The sequence below is a fragment of the Lissotriton vulgaris genome, chromosome 7 (genome assembly GCF_964263255.1).
Source record: "Lissotriton vulgaris chromosome 7, aLisVul1.2, whole genome shotgun sequence".
Classification (NCBI taxonomy): Eukaryota; Metazoa; Chordata; class Amphibia; order Caudata; family Salamandridae; genus Lissotriton; species Lissotriton vulgaris.
In genome coordinates this window covers 1,281,368,242-1,281,390,436 of record NC_141695.1, presented here as the reverse complement: position 1 = coordinate 1,281,390,436, position 22,195 = coordinate 1,281,368,242, and the positions used below count along the sequence as shown (strand labels likewise).

Here is a 22,195-nt window from a genome sequence, read left to right as displayed (position 1 = left end):
GTTTTTGGATTCCATTATTCTTCCCCCTGAAAGTTTGAAACAAATACTGACAATATTACATTTATCCAACTAGAGGAATGGAGCAAGTTGACACATGGATATCTGCAACTCTAGAGAACACAGCTTTGCTTAGAGAAAACACCAGTGGCAGCGGACTCAAACCATTTAATCCCAATCTAGTCCAGGACCCACAAAGCCATTAACCGTCTTTTAAGAAGAAATGGCCATTAAGGTATAACTCTTCTGATGTGTGGTCTTTGTAAGAAAGTTTCGATAACACAAAGAAGATCTTTGTATGTATCAAGGTTGCATGTGTATTTCATGCCTGGGTCACTGGCGATACCCATTAGGAGTCCACGTGCAGGGCTACAGAAAATGGACGTCTTTACAGAAATGTTGCCTTTGTTTAATGCATGGCCTGACAAATGACTTGCTTCAGCACTGACACCATTAACAAGTTCAAACTTTTGAGAAGGAAGCCATTCTTTTCTGTAGAGTAAGTCTATCCATGCTTCAGATAAACTAATCCTGCCTACCTGAGGCTGTTAGTCACCTAGTAACTGGGACCTGTGTTTGGCTAAGGCTGGCTTGAAATGTACAAAATCAGCTTGACCAGTTCAAACCACTTTGGCCTTTGACAACTACTTCAGAGGCCTCGGATAACTGCATTTAAAGGGAATAGAAAGGGAAGACGGATTTATCCAAGATTTAGGAATAATTTGAATTTTGAAAAAGAGGAATACAACGTGGCTCACAGTTATTTCAACTGGGAACCTGTGTATAAGGAAGAATGAAAGAACAGTGGTCCCCAAGCACTCATATGTACAAATGAAGCCATCATAGTTCATTACATTCAAGTTTTTTGCACAGGCCTAAAGGCACCTACCCAGAAACACAGGAATTCCTGTCAGTGCTTCAGCTGCCCTATCAGGAGACTCACCCCTCGATCAATGCTACCGGCCTCCGAGTCCCCCCACCCATCATCATTGTGATTGTGTCCTTCCCTTTCGTGCATTCCCCCGTCTCGCAATTCCTTTCTCTTATTCCCCTCCAGTCCACCCTCCCACATACCTTCTCAAATTTTATCAGGCAACCCCAACCCTTGTGGACCAGCGTTTCCTGGTTACAGCACACGTCCATATCTTGTGCCCAATCTTGTACTCTTGGACTAAGCGTGCCACAACATCTCCATGTAATCTCTCTCTTTGCTATGAGAACCCCCAAGTTATCCAAGGTTTTCTGATAAGGGTTGAGGTCCGTAGACCCCCAAGCCCCCAACAGAGACAGCCGAGCCTGGGGTGCAAGCCGTTCCCCAATCACCATCTCCAAACAAGCTTTTAGGCCCTCCCAAAAACAGGTGGATTTTAGGACTTTCCCACAAAGTATGTAAGAAGGACCCCTTTTGACCACAGGCTTCGCAAGCACTTGCCATTCACTGCCCTCCTAATCTTGTGTAGGAGAGCCCTTTTGTAGTAAATTCTATGAAGGATTTTAAAAGGAATGAGACGGAATTGCGCCTGTATAGCTACCTCCCTCTGGAATTGTAGTACCTCTTGCCACTCTTAATCCTCCACAACGCCCACTTCCATCTGCGATATACATAGAATATTCATATATGTATAGTTACTGCATGCCATTTTAATGTATGTACAATTATAAAACAATATGTATGTCTGTACTCAAAATATGAATATGATGGGTTTGTGTATGATCTCAATTTCTTTCGATGATCCTTTCTCAGTATGTTCCAATTTTCTAAAGACATTTTATTTACAAGTAGAGGAAAAGAAAAGAGAAGCTTAGTCTTCACAGCAGTTGGTTTATATTAAATATAGGTACTGTGCACTCACATGAAACAAGGTCTGCACCTGCATAAATGAGTACTTGTGAACCACTGTTCGTTTATTTGAACTTAGAAACAGGAAACCCTCTGGCTGGCATCACTGCCCTGACTAAACGAGGAGGATAAATATGTGCCTCTTATATCTTGAGTGTACACAGAGTTTGGACGTTGGTAGGACTTTGTACACTGACGCAGAGCAAATGGGTTACCCTGAGATGAACCTCTATTGTGTTGATGTTCCCACTTCTTGTTATCCACAAATCTGAATTCCTACTAAAAGCTTGGCTTCTTTGACCCATGGAATGAAGGAGAGCTAACTAAATGAGAAGAGGAACTGAACTGCATCTGCCAGGAGAAAACTCACCCTGAAACTATGAAGATCTAAACAAGGCCCAAGTGACTCGATAAACTGCATGGAGGATGCAACAAACCGACAATCACTTAGGAGCTACAAGATCCCTACAGCCCCTCTGGTAAGCAGAAATAAAGTTTCAACAACACCTAGGGTAGAAGGTGCTGCATAATCTGTTGTACTGTGGGTGAACTGCATACCTCAGCTGTAAGAAGACAATTCTTGGCAAAGGTAAGCAGAGAGGACCAAATGGCCACCCAGCAAATATCAGCCACCAGGATGCCCCTGCCAAGAGCATTAGAAGCTGTCATACACTTCTGGAGCGTGCTGTATGCACAAATACCAGTTGAAGTATTTTTCTTGGCTAAGGCAAAAAAGACATGCGTACGAGATAACACTCTTGGGGTCCAGTCTATGTATTCTCTTATCTTCCTTCGTAGGGAGAGGAAGAGGAATGAAAGAAAGAGGGAAGGGTGAAAGATTGGGCCGTGTGGAAAGCAGTCTCAACTTTAGGCAAGGTGCAAAGGCCCTTCATAGAAAAGAGCGTTGGACTGAAGTAATCACCACCAAGAAGACTGTCTTCAGAGTAAGTAAATTAACCCACCAACTGTGAGTTGGTTTAATAACAAGGTTATAAGAAATGTTACCACCAGATTCAAATCTCACTCCTGAACAAAAGAGTGTGTGAGGAAACATTTATAATAAACCTTTCAGGAATCACACCTCTAATGGTGATCTGAATGGAGAGGGTTTATCTGGCAAGCAGGTATAGGAGGACAGAGCAGCCTAATGACCTTTTACAGTGGTGACTTCCAACCCCTATTGAGCAACAGAAATTGCAAAATGTAAAATGTCATACAGACTGGATTGAAAGAGGTATATATCTTGGTTTAACAATAAGTAAACTTGAATAAGAGGCCTATACGTAGCAACTAGATAACAGGCTTATTGGCAGCTTGGATGTCGTCTGGCCTCCAGGGGCAAGCAACAGGCTTCTAGTAGATAATGCACACCTTTCAAAAGTGGAGATGAAGCGCAGAGGACATGACCATCCTGCTGTAAAAGTAGACCTATTCTATGTGGAACGGGAAGAGGGGCTGAATTATGAGTTTCACAGATTAGCCCATCAGATCCTCCATGTCAATCTGGAGCAATTAGGACAAAGTGTGCTTGAGCATCTCACAACCTCTGCAGGACCAGATGGACCACATTGAGTGGACCCTCCAACCATTTAATCCTAAAGCGCCCGCTGAGGGAACTATTCAGAAGAAAGAGCTGAGCACCGAACATGGCGTCCCAATCTGGAGAAGATCGCATCAATCAGGTTGGCTTCTAGGTCCTATTTGTGATTCTCCAATGAAAGGTGACTCAGAGCAATTGCGTTTTCATTCATGGTGCTCACTAGATGGGAAAATGCTCTTCCCAGGGACAACAGCTACTGGGTCCAAAAACTCACACTGCCCAACTGTTGATATAATGGATAGTAGTTGTGTTGTCGGAAAGGATTTTAATGACATTCATAGAAACTGTGGGAAGAACATTCTTCAGGGCAAGAAGAATTAGCCACAACTCTGGCAAATTTATGAGCAGGTTTTGCCCTAACATAGGTCAAATGCATGATGCTGTCATCTCTCACAGATAAGTGTCCCAACCCAACAAGGATGTATCCATAACTACAGTGGGCTGTAATGGAGGATGGCTGAAGGAACAGTCCAGAGTGAGGTAGGAGAAGTCCATCTACCTACGGAGGTACAGGTGGATGGATCAGAACATTTCCATTCAAGCCACAAGACTCCCCTGATGCTGGAGATCCCTCATATGACATCTGGCATGCTGCACCAACAGGATTCAGGACGCCATCAACCCCAACAGGTAGAGGACTTGCAGATCAGGTATCAGAACGGGATTCAGATATATCTAAACCACATAACCACCGTCCTCCAGTAGAAGAAAAAGAAAAAACGAATATACAGGAAGAAGTATCCATCAGAACACTAACTTGCACTTGCACCATCAAATGAGAATATTTAAGCCAAGCTTGCTATCTTTCAGTAATTTCAATGCCATATATTCAGCCAAACTCACCACCTTGTCTTTGGTATATACTGCTACATAATTCTAAAATAGTGGATGTTTTGAGCAGGCTACTAGTCACAGTGGAATCAGGGCATCTAGCCATCTGACTAAAACAACATTTGCCTTTCTGGGCAATGTGATGGGACACCTATGTTCAGCAGTTCCCTGGACTTCACAACACATTTTCACTGGACACCATTTTATAGACATTGACTCAAAAGGATAAGGAAGCTGTTCTATGTCATATTGGGTTAAATTGCTTCAGACCCATTCTTCCTTCTACTTAATAATTGAACAGTTTCTGATAATAAAAAGGTTCATGCTATGCAATAAATTGCTTAATTCTAACTCTAGTTTTGAACCATGGAACTCTTCTAGATTGAACTGAGACCTTCGCCCATCCCTAGTAAAGGAGTATTTAGTGCTATTCTAAAAGATATTAAGGGGCTGTTATGTAGCATTATGGGCCTTTCAGTTTAAGTGATTCTAAGTTGTATTAGCTCCACCCATGGTTAATGGCCACAGAAAGAAATAAAAAACAAAATTACAAAAAACATTTTGGAGTACATTTCTGGACCCCAAAAGTTACATAGGTTCATATAATTTACAGACCCAACCATTAGGCAGCAGAATAGTGTTAATCTAGAAAGGATCACACTGCTAAACATAATGAGAGGAGGTGAGCTAGTAAGTCAGACAAACAGTGCTCTAACCAATCTTTACCCCTCCCCACTTTAAAAAAGACAGGCAAAAGTTAAAGGCACCTTACATCACCACACATAACATACCAGATACAGCTCATTTGATATCTGGCACAACCACTCCATTGTTGTTTAGTAACTTCACTAAAACACCCTTTCACACAAACTAACCGTATTAAACTTTAACATCATAAACTAAAATTGCATAATCCAGTCAACTCTTACTGCTGGGAGCAACAACAAGACCACAGAATACACAAAAATCAGCACATATTTGAGACAACTCCTAACACTTTATGCCAATAAAACAAAAAAGGATAAAAGTACCCACAAAGACACTTAAGTAAAATAATATAATTTGGTAATCTCAGAAGAGTTCCTGCCATGCCCAAAAGTGCATTGTTTTATGGAACACTGCGCTTGTTAAAAATTTAAACTGTGTCTATGCAGAGCACATCAGCAAGCTGAAAAGTATGAGGTAACAAATGTAGTGAGAGATGTGATGAGGCTACGCATGGCATTAGCCTCAGGAACCCACCTTTCCTTGCAGGAGCAGCATGAGCGAGTCAAGGGCATCTGGATGCTCTTCCAAACTTCGACAGAGCTCCAGGTTGACATGACAGCATGAGTATACAACCTGTTAGCAAATAGAGAAAGTGTGAATGGCAGCCATAGTGCAGTATTTACAGTGTTTGGTGTCCACCTAACTACAGAGTATAAAAGAGGGGAAGAAGGAAATAAAGGAGTGAGGGATCAAACTAGAAGGGCTAAGAATGAGGAGGAGACCTGGAGGAAGAAAGATTAAACTGGACTGAAACATATAGTGCATGAGGAATTGAGAAATGGGGAAGTATGAGTGGGGAAGAGCATGGAAGGCACTGTGAAGTATCAACAGAATATGGAAAAATGGAAGAGTTTGAGGATGGGGCAGAGCTAGCCAGATGGAATGAGCAAAAGGGGAGAAAAAGGAAGGGAATGAGAGCAAAAGTGTGGAGGGGGGAGGAGAGACACCTCATAAATGGCTGTACGTCCCAGCTGATTTGACAATCGACCATCCTACCCTCATACACAGTCTGGAGTCTCAAATGGAATTAATTGGCAATGTCCTTCACGGGTATTCCTCCCACCTTTCAACCAAAACTAATTTGTTCATCTGGGCACTTCGAGGTCACAAAAAGTCACTATGACCTGTGGAGTCCCCCAGGGTTCCATGCTGCCACGTGTCATCTTCAACTTTGCATGGAGTTGCTTGATGCTCTACTCGCAGAACAGCATCAAGATTCACCAATATGCTGATGATACACAACTCTACTTGCTTTAGACATTCAATCTGCTTCAGACATTCAACGCCTCAAACACTCTTTGCACACCTGGATATCAAGCGACTACCTGAAGCTCATCCCAAACAAGACAGAATTCCTGTTATTTGATAGGAAGAACGTTAAGCTGCAGTACACACCTGGATCAATAATGTAAACCTTGACAGCTTCAAACCCAAACTTTCACTGAAAGCCAAGTCGCTTGCATTAGCCATAGACACCATCTTCCCCCTCAAGGAACCCATTGCCAAAGAAACAAAGAAGGTCTGGTACTTGCTCTCTCTTCTAAAGCAAGTCAAACTGTTTCTTCCAATGAGTAATTCTGAACTGCTGTTCAAGCCCTCGTACTAGAGCATCTAGATGGTGGCAATGCTGTTCTTCATGGCTTCCTGGACTCTGCACTGGCATCCCTTAGGAGCATTCTACATGCTGCAGCACGTCTCATCCAGGACCTGAAGAAATATGGGCACATTACCCTCTTCCTGATAAACTCCATTGGCTCCCCTTTGGCCCACAACATCTTCAAAACCAGTTGCATTATTTACAAAGCCAATGTGAACATCAGCCCGGCTTAATTTGCAGACAAGCACACCATCTCTGATGATTTTCAGCACAACTACAGCCAGCACACCATCACACTACAGACTAAGAATAGTGAAAAGGAAAAAACAAGACAGCAAGTCTTTTGCATCCATGTACCCAAGATCAAAAACAACATCAGCACCACAGCAAGGATACTCTGCTATGGGAAAAGAATGCTGCATCACAACGGATTAACCATCCACAACCCAGCTCCAAGTGCTATTACACGTTGACTTTATGCTCATCTCTGACCATGTACAGCGCTGCTCTGTCTTTTGGATAGGTTTGCACTTAGAAATACCATACACATATATACAGAGAGAGCAAGAAGACAGAGTAAGGGGAAAAGAGCAATAAAGGGGAAACCAATAGGGGCAGAGCAAAAGGGGTTGGGGAAGAAAGAGGGGAGAGATAAAAGGTAAACTAGAGGGGCAAGAGAGAGGAAGGGGTGAAAGCTAGGGAGAGAGCAACTGGAGAATAAATGAACGAGAGAATAAGGGGGAATAGAGTGTAAGTGGAAAACTGGAATTTGGAAGGGCAATAGGACAGAGTACAACGAGAAATATGAAAAAGGGAGCAAGTGGAATACAGTGTTAAAGAAGCAGCACAAAGGGGAAGAAAGTAGGATACAGAACAATGGGAGAGCAGGAAGAGGGTGGCACCAGGAGAGATATTAATAAGAAGAAAAGGAGGAGAAAGAGTAAAAGAGGAATGAGCAAAGACTAGAAAAGAGCAAAAAGAAGAAATCAAGGAGATGCAATACATGCAAACAAACAAATAAAGGCAAAGTATGCAGAAATGCAAGGGAACGTAAAGAGAAACTAGTACTGACTTACCCTGAGGGTATTCAGAGCAAATGCTGGTTGCTTAAATCCATTGAAAAACTGTTGGGAAGCTCTATTGCTTTCTGCCAAGAGTTTCCCAGCTACGTACTGACAGACCTGTAACAAACAAACAAACATTGAACCATCAAGCAAAGAAGACAAAATTCACCCCAGAAAATTAATTTGGTTTGCACAATTTAAGCTATGACCTCAACAGGAATTTTATCTGTCATGGCTGAAATAGTGTATGAGGAGGTAACTCCACAGCAAAGTGGTTCTTGTGGGCAGGACTTTGCAGTTTGCAACAAAATGCTTTTATGGAGAGTCCGGTACTTTTTGTCCCTAATATACCTCAGTAGTTAAGCAATACTAAACAACTGAGAGCAGCAATGACAGCTTCTCAACAGAACGAGGACTCCCTAAACTTTCAGTGGAGCTTTCACTGAGCAAGTGTCCGTCCACAAAGGTGAGTTCTACTTAAACCTGTGTATCACCAACCACACCCATAGAGTTCCTACACGGCTGCCCTAAAAATATATGCAAAGCAATGATTCTTTGAAATCCAACTGATGCAGGTTTGCTGTGTTGTAATGACTATGAAGTTTGATGACCATGAACTCACCGAATGCCGGCAAAGCAGAGAGGATTAGGCGCTGCCAGTCTTGGAGACACAGAGGTGCATTCTAGGTGGAAAGATACCCTCTGCGGCTGAAATTAGCCCTTAATTCCAATAAACTCCTGTACATGAAGTCCGGATTATGTGCCCTAAGATGGTGCAGTCGTAATGGGGGCGTCAGAGTGCTGAACCAGGGGATAGTGGTGCTTTTAAAGCGACTCAGAGAGCAGAAAGAATGTTGACCTCTGGAGAGGTAAGTGGTTAGTAAAAGGCCCCCTGGGATTGAAGGGAGGTGTTAAATACCCATGCGGGAGAGGCTTTTTCGTTGCGCAAGACAACTCGACTGAAAGCCCTTGTAGGGTGGATGCGCATGGACAGCACTACGGGCTGTACCAAGGTGAGTACATGCTCTAAAGCTGTCTGCAGGTCCTCAAGACAGCGGGTGAATGTGTTAACCATCAGAAACGGCAGGTGGTGCATGGACAAGAGGAGGTTAGGCCATACATAAGGCCTAGTGTATCTGATAGAGTGGGCAAAATATAATTATGGTCTTATGTTCAGAAAAAGAACTGAACAGGGGAATAAACTTTTACTTTGTTGTGGCACCAAGGGGGAACTTGTTGGAACTACAGGTCTTGTTACGGAATATCCTCGGAGGGTGATCAAAATGGGTAGGCCGAGATATGAGATGACCGAAGCTGAAAAGTGCTCGGACGCAGAGGGTGGAATGGGGAGCCCTGTGGAGCATAGCTTACAGCCTGAGCCACTTCAAAGTAAAGTTGTCACAATTTTAGAGACAATTTCGGAATTCAGAGAGGGCCTCAAACTAAAAACTGACACACTGGTCTTGGTCATGGTGTTGCCTTGGGCAGATCATTTCAAACTGTTCGCTAGAGTGAAGCATGCAGAGGATTCACCCCACTTGCACTTCTAAATAACAACAGATCGCAGATCTTACAGAGAAAGTTCACCTGCTACAATACAGGGCAGAAGACTCACAGGGTTGAAACTCCATAATAATATGTGGTTGGTTGGCCTACCAGAGAGGGTGGAGGATTCCGACATGCTTGCCTATCTCAAAAACTGGATGCAAGCTGAATAGAACCCCAAGCCCTAACTTAATTTTTCAGGCTTCAACAGGAGCATAGAGTGCTTACTCTGAGAATGCTCTACATGGCCACCCCTCCACGAACCCCCTTAGACTGGTGGTGACCAGGTTTTTCCATTACCAGGCTAGGGACATTACCCTGAAAAAAGCTCACTCAGATGTCCCCTTTAACATTGAGAATAGGTCTTTGTCAATGTTGTCAGACTATACGGCAGTAGGACAATATAAATGGGCCTCTTTTCTAGAGGTCAAAAGAGCAGTGAGAGAAGAGAACGACTGACGATAAAACTTTCTTCTTTACTGAACCTTCAGAAGCATGGGACTGGGTGGAAATGTATTAAATTGAAAAAGATCGGAATGCACTATCCATGTCTCTCCCACAAAGAAAGAAGGAAAACAGGAAAAGGTTGCAATATCCCGGGAATGTTAAAAGGGCAATAATGGAGAAAGGCAGGGCTGCTGCAGTACTGGCAGAGTCAGCAATTGCCCCACTTGGAATTTCAAAAGTGGAAAGGAGAAGAACTTCGGAAAGCCCTACCTCTGAGTCAGTTTGTGTCCCTCTAGCACAGCAACCTTGAGTTCCCATTCGGAGGGGAAAAGGCCTAGGATTTTAAGCCTGATTATATCCTTTGAGGCAGAGTTGCTCAAGGTTGGTCCCAGTCCTTTAGCCAGAAATCAAATGAGTGGAATACTGCCCAGGGTAGTTGCCAGTGTTAAAGATTTATTCAAGCATTTCCATTCATCGACTTTCTGTTCTTAATAGATGTACCAGACCCACAGAACGCTCCTGTAAATTGTAATATATGCGGTAGCACAAGATGTAGTTTATTTTGATAGAAAGAAAGTCTACATCATGCAGTGCTTCTAATGTGAGTAAGGTAATTTACAGTGAGTTCTGGAGTTTGGGTTTTCGCGAGCCAATGAGCCAAGTTCCCCAAAGTCGAAGTTGGGCTACTAAGCAGGACAGAAGCTTTGAAAACAATCTGGATGCACAATTTAGGACAAAAGGAAAGAGTACTGATAGTACTGACCTCTGATGGCAAATTTCCGGTATTAACAATAAAAGTAATTGATTGGCATATGGAAGAAAGCTTCTTAGAGATTTACAGATACCATTCAGTTTGTTAACTTTATGTCCATCAACAGATAAGCTAACACCATGTGAAAGAATTTCCCTAGTAGGAGTGGTTCACGCTGTAAAACTTTAATATCAATTGGACATTCTTGGGTATTCTTGGGACAAGAAATTATGTGGAGTAAAATCTCAATGATTTTAGATGTTTAGAGTACCAGTTTGATCATTCCCAGTAGAAGTTGCTTTATTATTTCCTCAAAACCTCTGGCGAAAATCTCACACCACTGACTGTATGGAGGAAATACTACAGAGATGAGGTGACAACCCTTCCAGCGCCAAAGATATAAGGGAATCTCTGACACCAAAACATCACCAAATATGAAGACAACACTGGAGGCACCACAGACGATCACAAAGATAGGCAGGATTACAAAGCCTCCGCGATGGGGGCCAGGGAAAAAGAGGTCTGGGTCTCCTCAGAACAAGAAATCCAGAAAAGACACATCCAGTGCCAATAATGCAGTACTAACTGCATGATGAAGATTTGAAATGCAGTATGGGTTTATTTCTGTTAGCCACTTTGTTCGTCTCAAATCTAAGGTGTGCACAACATTGGAGGGCATACAAGAAAAGGTGTGAAGCACACAACAATGATGGACTGGGTGTATATCCTCCTTGAGGCACTAACTGGAATCTGCAAGGCAATAGCTGTTAAATGGGTTGTTGGAGAGATCTCAAAGGTTTACCAACAGTTCTAGAGAGGTATCAGGTGGGGCAAATTATGTGGAGAAACGTGTTTTGATTTTGACGTTTAAGGAGGTCACCACAGCGGATAGTGTAAGCCTGAAACATGCTCCTTGGACTCAAGCTGCATCTTCCTAATGCAGAATAAGGACCCAGGGGAAAACTGACTGTTGTCCTGGAATGTGAACAGCCTCAATAGCAATATTTAAAAAAAAGGCATGCGATCAGCCCCATCAAGGGACAAGCAATCGTTGATCAGGTCCCTATTCAAACCAGTAGAAGTGCCGGTACAAACCTTATGCCACAGCAGGATAGGCTGCAATTTAATCAAATCTGAAAGGTAGGGCAACCCCAGCTCAGCGTGGCATATAAATACAGCTGTGCTACTAGGTACAGCTAAAAGATATCTTAAGAACCTGTTTTCAATTAACTTCAGGCACTCAACGTTAGTATGACCCCAGATGTCTGCTCTGTACATGGCAATAGGAATGCACTTAGCTTTATAAATTGTTATTAGATCTACAACTGGGCGTCTCCACAACTTCCTGGCAAAGTTAAATATAGCACCAGTAGCTTTACAAAATAATAATTTCCTTGCTTCAATAGCTTTAGCCCATAGACCCCTTTTTTCAAATACAATGCCCAGGTAGGAAAAGTGAGCTGTAAATTTGAGTTTCCTGTTTTCAATAGCAAATTCTCGGCACTTAGTACTGGGCTTGCAGCATTACACTGTAAATGTTTTGTTTATATTTACACAGAGGTTGAGTTCCAACATATAGGCAGAAAAGCTTGAGATAACATTGTGTAGGCCAATGGGAGTGCAGGCCATTAGGACTGCATCGTCCACATAAAGTAATGCTCCTATTGGTCGTCTATTTATGCATGGCAAATCCTGACAGTCATTACTTAGGCTCAGATGTAGGTAATAGCAAATTACCGAATGGTAAATACCGAATTTTACTGATTCGGTATTCACTATTCGGTAATTGCTATGTAGGTAAAATATATGGTAAAAATACCGAATCTGTATTTGTCATTGATTCCTATGGGCCTTGAAGCCCATAGGATTCAATAGCAAATACCGATTCGGTAATTACCGAATCGGTAATATTACCGGTTTTACAAGGGGGACAGGGTGTCACTTTGACACCCTGTTGCACCCCTGTTTCTGGCTTGTGTGCCATGTGACACACGTACATGCCCTTAGGGCATGTCTGTGTGCCACATGGCACAGGTGTACATGCACAGATGTGCATGTACACTGGAATTCGTTATTTACCATGGAATAGTATTCCATGGTAAATAACGAATCGGTAAGGGCCTGTGGCACTGCTTTCTGTGCCACCTACATATTGATTTACCGATTCGGTAAATTTACAGAATCGGTATTTTACCGAATCGGTAACTTTACCGATTCAGTAAATATACCGATTCTGTAACTTTTAAGGCCCCTACATCTCCATTTGTAAATACCGGTCGGTAAACGGCCGAAATCGGCCGTTACCGACCGGTATTTGCCGACCTACATCTGGCCCTTCGTATTGTTCCCAGGCTATTAATATAAAGAGAGAACAGGAGGTGTGCTAACACGCACCCCTGCCTCACCCCCTTCTTTACAGGTAGGCTCTCGCTGAGCTCACCATCACTTCCATAGCGCACCCGGGCCCTAGCGTCTAAATAAGACTGTTTTAAAAATTAAGAATGGGTGGATCGACCCCCATAGTGTCTAAAATGCTCCATAGCTTCTGATGGTTAACACAGTCAAAGGCTGAACTCAAATCAACAAAGCACAAAAATAAGTTCCCCCTTTTAGCCTGTAAATATTTTCCTAACATTATGTTTAAATTCAAACACAGTTCGATGGTTCCCACACCCTGGCGGAAGCCATACTGTAATTCTGAAACGATACCATTTTCCTCCGCCCAAAGCTGAAGGCGGTTTAAGACAACAAGCCCAGTGACCTTTGCAAAAGAATCCAATAATGATATTGGTCTGTAGCAGGACAGGTCATCACGATTACCCTTCTTATAAATAGGGACAAGTATCGACTCCATCCAGGTAGCTGTGAATCCCAGGGTAAAACAAGCTTTTAAGACCAGGGCTAACAGGGGTCCCCCATAGCAGTGGGTTTGACTTAAATAAGTCCACTGGTTGCTGTCGGGTCCCGGGGCTTTACCCCCACACTTTCATTCTTAGCCAGGATCACATCCTCAGCATGAAAATCGATTTCATTAGGAAGATAGTTAGGAGGATTTATACATAAGGCCGCCTCATTTTGGGGGTCCACCTGATTATTATAAAGGCCAGAAAAATGGGTCACCCATTTATCCTCCCCTATTGTAATTTCGATACTAGGTGAGTTACCTGAGGCAAAAAAAGGGGCATTCACTGCCTTCCAGAAGCCTTTCGTATCTTTCAGGTCTGATGCTCGTATTAAATCTTGCCATAATTGAAACTTTATGGCCGCCTTACGTTCCTTAAGGGACGCCTTATAGGCTAATCTTGCCCTATTTATAGCTGCTCGATCTTTTATGGGCTTATGTAACGCAGTTATCAAGGCTGCATGGGCTTGTGAACATTTGGAATCAAACCAGCCACTTCTCAGCCCGTTTTTTACATTTTGCCCCTAGTTTACTTTGTATGATATGGGTTATATTCTTAAAGGAACTAAGAACATCTGGTTTGTTAGCGTTTTCATCAAGACAGACTATAAAGTCATCGTTACAGGTGGTTAAGAGGTGCTTGCAAAGTTCAAATTGATTTACGCCTGCCCATTTGACTGTGTAACCATTTTGTCTATCGATGGCAATATCTCCCGCCGGGTGAGTTGCCAGTATTTTACTAGTTAATGCTTTGGCGGGAAGTTCTAAAAGAACACTAATCTGATAGTGATCACTAAAAGCAACAGGATGTACTTTAAAATTGTGTATTCTGTCTGCATATCTATTTGATACCAGTATGTGGTCTACGGCTGAAAACATGCCACGTCCATTAAAGGTACTACTAAAAGGAGTTGGGGGCAAACACAAACTATTAGCAAATCCCAGGTCCATAGAATATTTTAACAAGTTAAATAGATCACCAGGAACAGAATGCCAAAAATGGGTCGAATCATTTGCACCGTCTGGATCTATACCACAGACATCTCCCATGGTATGTGGGCATGGTCCACAGTTAAAGTTCCTGCCCCAGATTATACAGTAATCTTTACCAGTACTTCTTTGGATTTTGTCCAGATCTATCTGCAGGTGCATTGAAATGTGTTGAATAGCCGCAGTTAGTATATTATTATAAAAATGTGTCAAAACTAAATGATATTTGTTGTCTAGGTTGATTTTTAGCACCTGATAATAGATCTTAGACTTCATGAGGTCTATCTTATGGACATGTAACCTGTAGGACACATAGATGCAAAGGCCACCGTTATTCTTTCCCTTGCTTGAGGGAACCGCTGGGCTGGAAAATGTCTTAAAACCGTTAATATGTAGAATGTTATCAGACCAGGTTTCTTGAATACATATAATGTCAAATTTGTGAATGAGTTCCAGCCAGACAGGGTTAGCTAGTTTAGCTTTAAGGCCTGCCACATTTCAGAACAGGATCTCTAATTCTTTAGATCTAAACCCAGGCTGAGATGTACAGTCAGTGGGGGAGAAAACAACATTGAGGCCATCAAGGCTATTTAGTGTTTCGCTATGAATAATGCTAACATTAGATTGAGTTGTTTCACTCTGAGTATTACAGTTATTAGCAGCGTTTCTTGCCTCGATATCGGGTTGTTCGACATTTACAGTTAAGGCTATACATTGCAAGAGTGTTCCCGTAGATTGACATTGAACCGTATTGCTGTTACTGTTGCTCAGTCAATCGTTGTCTTCTAGAGAAGAATGGACCTCAAATCTATTGGTCAAGGGTATGCTAGGTTGAGTATAGTGCATGCTGTTCGTGGGGTGAACTGGGGGCTGCATCTGCAGTCCTGCATGACGAAAGTAGTTGGTGGGAGGATAGAAATAACCTAGTGGAAGTACATTTATGCCATAGTTGGTCACATAGAGGGAACCCTGTTGGCGCAGTATTTCTTGTATTAAATTCGGTGTTCTAAATGTAAGAATTATACAGTCGCCCTGGATCCTCTCGTCGCTTTTCCTCACCCATCCCACTCTCCTTGCCATTTGAAATTCCCTGAAAAGAGCATCAGTTAGGCCAATTTTGGATCCAAGCCAGCCAAGGGACTTATTGCTTGGGGACTCCCAGGAGTCAATTGTATTAGAGGTGGATTGTGGTAGGTTTGACAATATTATTGTATAAGGTGTGGCTTCTGGAGGTAGGTTTAAAATCAGCCCTTCTTCATTTACCCTGTCTCTTTCCCTATGTGTAACCTCTGGGTTGGGCATTCTTTGATTAGTAGCGGGTGCTATATGGGGTGGCGCTTTGCTATAATTAAAATTGAGATGACTCTTGTCTCCAGCACCCCTCCCAGGTTGTAGGGCTGGTTGTAAGATGTCTGCCATATGGGGGTTGACTATATTTCCACCATTTAATGTGCTCCCTGAGCAACTAGGCAGTATGTTATTTGTGACTATGCCCTGTATTTTGCTCAACAAGTCCTCGATCACCAGAGTCATTGCCAACAATTTCTCTGATGTGACCGAGGCTGGGGTTTGATGGTGTAAGGCATGGCCAGAGCTCTGCCCCTCGCTAGGCACCAGGGAGTTCACAGGGGTAGAACACAACTCCAGGCGCCCAGACAGATTAGTCAGTGTGCCTTCCAGAAGCTTTAGACAACCATCCAATGAGGCAAAGTTTTTAACTATAGATTCCCTGATCCGTTCAAGGGCGGTGTCCAGTACAGTCATGCCAATAGCAGTGGTAGCAGTGTTGTCCTCCTTGGTGCAGGATTGCATAGACAATGAAACGTCCATGGCCTGTGTACCTACTGAGCAGCTCTTCACCGCTAGTTTTGACTAAAAGTTGCACTGGGACTCTTTCTGATGTTTTTGTTTTGACAGACCCACGCCCTTCTTATGATTCACGGATGCCTTCGCCTTCAGCTTAGCCTTTGAACCCTCGATAGAAGAATGGGAGGTCCGGGGTCTAGAGGCTATGCTTGGCCCATTAGAAATATCCATATGTGGTGCTGGCGAATCATCATGTACAGGGGCTGATATGTCCAGGGCAGCTGATGCTGTCCCCAGGTTATATGGTGATGAGCAGGATTGGGTTGAATTAAAATTTGGGGGAATACCAGCCGGGTTATATAGTTCTATTGAGGATCGCCTTGAATGAGATAGGGTGTCTAGAGACAACCGCCTCTCTGTTAATTCTATCTCGTGGTATAATAGTGATTCTGCCCTCGTTATAAAAGCGTCCAAAGTCCCCTTGACCCCCTTACTCTTCATCATTGCAGGATTACTCATTTTTTGAGCCAAACAGTCACTCGACTGATGCAATAAATGCCAGTCTTACTGCACACGAAACAATGGGACAAAAAGTATGGTTAAAATCGAGACCTGGAGGTCGTTATAGGGATGATGAAATGTGATATGGGGCCAGTTGTTAGGGGGGGCCCAGCCCAGTCTCCTCCGGGCTTCGACGCACGCGTCCCGCCAGAAGCAGTGGCAGCCAGAAGCAGTGGCAGCCCAAAGATCGTCCGCGGTGTGGGAGGCAGTGGCGGCTCTTAAGCCAGGTGAAACAAATACGGCGCGGCTCCTTGCATCTTGAGGTAGTGTACGGCGTCTGGTGTGGAGGCAGTGGCAGACCTTAGAAGGTGTACCGCGATGCTAGAAGCAGTGGCAGCCCAGAAGCAGTTACAGCCCAAAGGTCGTCGTATGAGGTTTTTTAGTCAGCATTATCTTGTCAATCTTCTTTTTTATTTTATGTGCAGTATAAGTAGATTGTGTTTTAGCATTCAATAAGGTATTGCAACGATGATAATTCACTCAGGAGGCAGTTTAGGTTATTCCCTTTGTTGCACTTGTGAACTGTCAAAAGATGTGCTGCATCTTCTTCTATGAGCACCACCGCGGAGGCATTCAATAGGCGCTCACTGTGGATGACAGTGGGGGCTCCCAACTATACGCGCAGGACTCAGCATTATGAGGCTTCAAGGGGGGACATGCACTCGGATTTCAAAGCGGCCGCCGCTGCAGCCTCTTTCTCCCCTCACCCCTCACCTATTGCAGCGTCCGTCCACAAGTGCCTCCGACGAAAATGCTCAAACGAAAATGGTCAAACGTCTGAGCAGAGCTGGGTGGAAGAAGAAGCACCGAAGGAAACTAACAAATGCTCCGCTTTCATACTTGAGTTCAAGGCACCGCTGTGAAGCCGCAATCTGCAGGGCACACGAAGATGAAAACGCCAGCCTGCACGCCAGGAACGGTCCACCCTTAAATCAAAAACTAGCCCTCACACACAATAACAAGACTCTGCAAATGGGAGGCCACCAGACTTATCCTGGATTAGGTGTCTCTAATGCATACAAGAGACACCCAGATGCCCTGGACGGCCTTTGGGTACAAAGTGTATGAGGCGGGTCTTAAGGTGGGTACGTGGTTACATTGCTATGATGGCTAGCCAACAGAGAAATTGCCAAAGGGCAGACTCAGAGAATGGCCTAGATACAGACTCCAATACAACTGTGAAAGCATTTGTGGATTATTATACACTGCTCTATAACAAGCAAAGCCTACTGGCAACTGAGATAGAAAATATCATATTAAGAAACCTAGTCAATCATACTCTTCAAATGGAGGACAATAAATGCACCATCTGCAAACAGGGAAGAAAATGAAAGAAAAAAGGAAACTCCAATGACCTCATGGTACATAAGCCCTTTTGTCGACAGACAGACTGCTCATCACATCAGCGAAAGCAAAGTACTATACCAACTCCATCAATGAAACCACAAACAGAAATAGAACATTTTTCAAGACAATCATGCATTGCATTAACTTCCTGCCTGGCCCACCTATCCCACACTCTGCAGAAAATTGCACTGCCATCAACCATCAGAGAGAAGATAAAGAAGATAAGGCAACAGATCGCCAATAACAAGCCTGCTTCTCCTCTTACGCCCACACCTGTTCATAGAATCCCACAATAGTCATCCTTCTAAGCCCTATCTCTCACTCATCTCACCAACATATTCAACTCCCTCAAAGCTACTCCCTATGAAGTGGATATCTTACTCCTGTCCTTCATCAAAGCTCTCTCTTCTGAAGCAATCACACTTACCAATGTCAATTTCTCCCTCACTCATGGCATCATCCTAGAAGCTCTTGAGATAGGCCAGATCCTCCCACTCCTAAAAGAACCTACATTAGAACCTAATGACCTTGCCAGCTACTGTCCACTCACATAGCCTTCAAAGGCAAAGTCATTGAAAAGCAGTCTGCACTCAACTCAAAGATCGCATCAATTCTAACCATTCCCTGCATGACAATAAATCTGGCATCAGATCACGCTGCAGCAAGGAAACCTTTATATTATGCATTAAGACGACACACTCCTGACCACAGATGAAGATTGCTCTTTCCACCGGATATTGCTGGACCTCTCGGCTGCATTTGACACAGTCAAACACCCAACCCCTCAATCACACCCTGGAGTCCCACATGGGATTCACTGGTAAAGTCTTTCATTGGTTCTTCTCCCCCCTACCTTTCTCCATCGACTGGACCTAAAAAGCCTTAGTTGCTGCAAGGGGTCCAGTATGCCGGGTATTGGTTCTGTGTGGCTCCGGTCGGCCCTGGTGTCCTCTCACTTGGTAGAAAAGGGGAAAAACCTGACCTTCAGGAGCACAGGTGCCTCTTCCCAGGGGGCAGCTGCGTCTGGCTGGATGGGGAGCAGCAACATGGTACACCGGACTTTGCTTCTTTGGTGCTTGCAGACTACAGGGAGTAGCTCCTGTACTCCAAGGGAGATTGCTGGCACTTTGGGATGGGCTGGCAGTCTACCTGGGTTCTTGGTAGTTGCTCAGCTGCAGAGCGAGTCACTTGGTCACGATTGTAGAGACTGGTGCAAGCAGGCAGGGTTTGGCACCAAAAGTCCACAGCAGTCTTCAGTTCTTGTTGTCTTGGGCTCTTCTTTGTCGTCCTCTTCTTCTGGATCTGTTGAATCTAAGTTCCTGGCATCAGGAGTGCCCTTAAATACTCAATTTAGTGGTGTTAAGTGGAGTGACCGGTAGTAGCAAATGGGCTATTTACTTTTAGAGTAACTACACCCTCTTTATGACCACGTCCTGCCTGTAATGGTGTCAAATGGGCTTGGAGCAGGGGGTAGAATTTACCCTGTCATAGGACAGCCTGGGTCAAATATCAAAGGCAGCAGAGGCCTTTGAAGCCTCCTGCCTTGATATGCTGATTACGTAGCCATTCTACTTTGTTTGTTGCCATTATTTCTGCCCTTAAAGAGCATGGGCTTTTGAGTGCAGAGGGTCAGAAACCTGCTTGCGGTGGCAGGCTGGTCTACACCAGTACACTAGTAGTCAGTATGTTTTCAGGGGTCACTTTGAAGGTGCCCTATGAGAGCATGTATTAATAAATCCATTACTGGAATCAGTGTGGGCTTATTAATAAGAGAGGTTTGATATCAAACATGACTAGTTTCAGTGAAGCCATCATGTAGCTGGGGAACTCGTAATTACCATATCCAGCACATGTACTCAAAATGGCTTCCCTGTTCACTTGTAATATCTAAGAAACTACTCCGCCATCACAGGGGCATATCCATACACACATGTAATCTAGTGAACCCCGCCTTTGGGCTGTAAGTCCTGCTGTAGGGGACACTTATCTATACTGCATGCAGTGTCTGTAGGCATGACACACAAGAGGTGTGCCATGTTGTGTCGTCGCTATTCTCTGAACCATGTCACATAGCCTGCAATGGCAGTTTGCATGAGTGTGCTGAGGAGTCCCTTAGGGTGGCACAACACATGCCGCAGCCCTTTGGGACCCTCTTTAGTCTCCCTGCCCTAGGTACCAGGAGTATAATTTACAAGGGCTATACAGGGGGCGTGGAAGGTATTGCTAACTGGGGGAACAATTGTACAGGTTTAGGGAAAGATATCTGGTACTAGGGACCTGGATAGCAGGAGCCCAGTACACTTCTGTCAAAATGTAATCAAATACCGTGAAAAAATGGGGGTGACCATGTCAAAAAGGGGCACTTGCCTACAGATATACTACTATATCTGAAAGTCTCCTCAGCTCCAGACATCGTATGCCTTAAACTCTGCTTGCACCTGGAGGTCCAACACGTACCTAAAACTCAGTCCAGTCAAAACAGAAATCCAGTTACTTGCCAAGAACAACAAGCAAAAAATTGTTCAAATCTGGCTCCTCAATGTGATGAACTATGATGGCTTTGAACCCAAACTTTCAGCAAATGCCACATCACTTGTATACATCTCGACAACAAATCTCACCCTCAAGAAATACATTGACAAAAAAAAACAAGATGGCATGGTCCCAGCTCTCTCTTCAAAATAAAGAGAAATAGTTTCTTCCAGAAATTGTCTACAGAACTGCTGTCAATGTACTTGTTCTTTCACATCTAGTTTGTGCATCCTACATGCCACAGCACAACTCTAACAGGGCCGGAGGAAATATAATTCCATCACCTCCACCCTGATGGAACATTATTGGCTCCCCTTGTCGGCCTACACTATTTTCAAGAAACAATGATCAACACCATAGCTTATCTTGCAAACGAAGCTCACCATCTATTGTAGCTCTTGGAACACCCGTAGCCAAGCCACCATCAGACTGAAGACTATGAAGTTTAAAAAAAACAAATTTTAAAAAAGCAGGGCTGCATGCCTTTTCCATCTATTCACACAGGATATGAAATAATATCTTCATATCCACAATGACTTCCCCATTGCTGGTCCAATTCAGGAAAGAGTTGAAGACATCTCTTTTTAAAGAACACTACATCACAATGACGTGAAAATGCAATAACCAGCTACCTCTCATACCACTTGTTAACTGTATGTTTGCCATGGAATTTGTACTGTGCCCCCCTGTGTTTTTGAGTAGGTGTGCACTAAACAAACATCATGAACATACTTCAGGATCGCACATGAACCAAATTCAGAGTCTTGACCGTCTGAGCAGGGAGGGACAGTGCGCAGGGGGCTGGTTGGTAAAACATGAGTCGGTACAGGGCTCTTATTCGCAATGGGACAACTCCATAGCTGGGTTCGACTGATACGTTTAATGTGACAGTGTTATTTTTCAGAAGCTTTTTTGGGTAGCAGCTGCAAGCACAAGCAATTTTCAACCACTAGGGACAGAAAGAAAGCAGGACAAAAGTAAACTAGGAGTTAACTAGAGGTCACTCAAGTATTGTTTCTAATGTGTTGAGCACTGGTGGGAGTGGCGTCTGAGGCAAGGAAGGTTCTAAAAGAGGAAGCAGTGTGTAAGGTGGTCTCTACAGGGCTGATATCATTAATGCCGTAGGGGAGGAACATGTAAGGTAATACAACCAATGTCCAGTCCTTTAGGTGGAGTTTTGTGATGAGTGGCCACATAAATGCAGGGTTGACTCCCATGAAGTCAGAATGCATACCTTTTCCTTGACCCCTCGACCATCTCCAAATTGTGGAGGGAAGTTGCAGATGGCAGCCAGAGCAGCTGTGCAGATGGCCACTTGTCGCTCCCTTGATTCTTTTACGTTATTGCTATCTTGACCTGCTGGGAGAGATTACATGCTTAAGTACATCACAGTTTGTAACACTGAAACTTCTTATCCTTCTGCACTTTTGAGGAGAAGCATGTTCATGGCACAGGGCTGAGGCCTACCCTGCAGGCGCATTACTACCAACTGTGACTGGTCAGCATCTAGGAAGGAGCCTAATCATTAACAAAAGTCCTTTAAAAAAGAGAGCAAAAACCACAGAGAGAGTGAGGAAGAGAGAGAGAGAGAGACAATGAATGAGAGAGGTGAAGTGA

The 22,195-nt window shown here is 43.8% G+C and overlaps 1 protein-coding gene across 2 annotated transcripts in view; it reads right to left on the bottom strand.

Moving 5' to 3' along the window:
- STK36 (serine/threonine kinase 36) overlaps positions 1 to 22,195 on the bottom strand; it is a 223,409-nt gene that overhangs the window by 78,526 nt on the left and 122,688 nt on the right. Inside the window, exons 15-17 of one of the 2 annotated variants that reach the window (XM_086931854.1) lie at positions 21,813 to 21,937; positions 7,710 to 7,814; positions 5,511 to 5,609 (exon numbers count right to left, since the gene is read on the bottom strand). In XM_086931854.1, coding sequence (XP_086787980.1) covers positions 5,511 to 5,609; positions 7,710 to 7,814; positions 21,813 to 21,937 — 329 coding nt within the window. The remainder of the gene's footprint in view (positions 1 to 5,510; positions 5,610 to 7,709; positions 7,815 to 21,812; positions 21,938 to 22,195) is intronic. The other variant, XM_086931855.1, reaches the window with a different exon arrangement.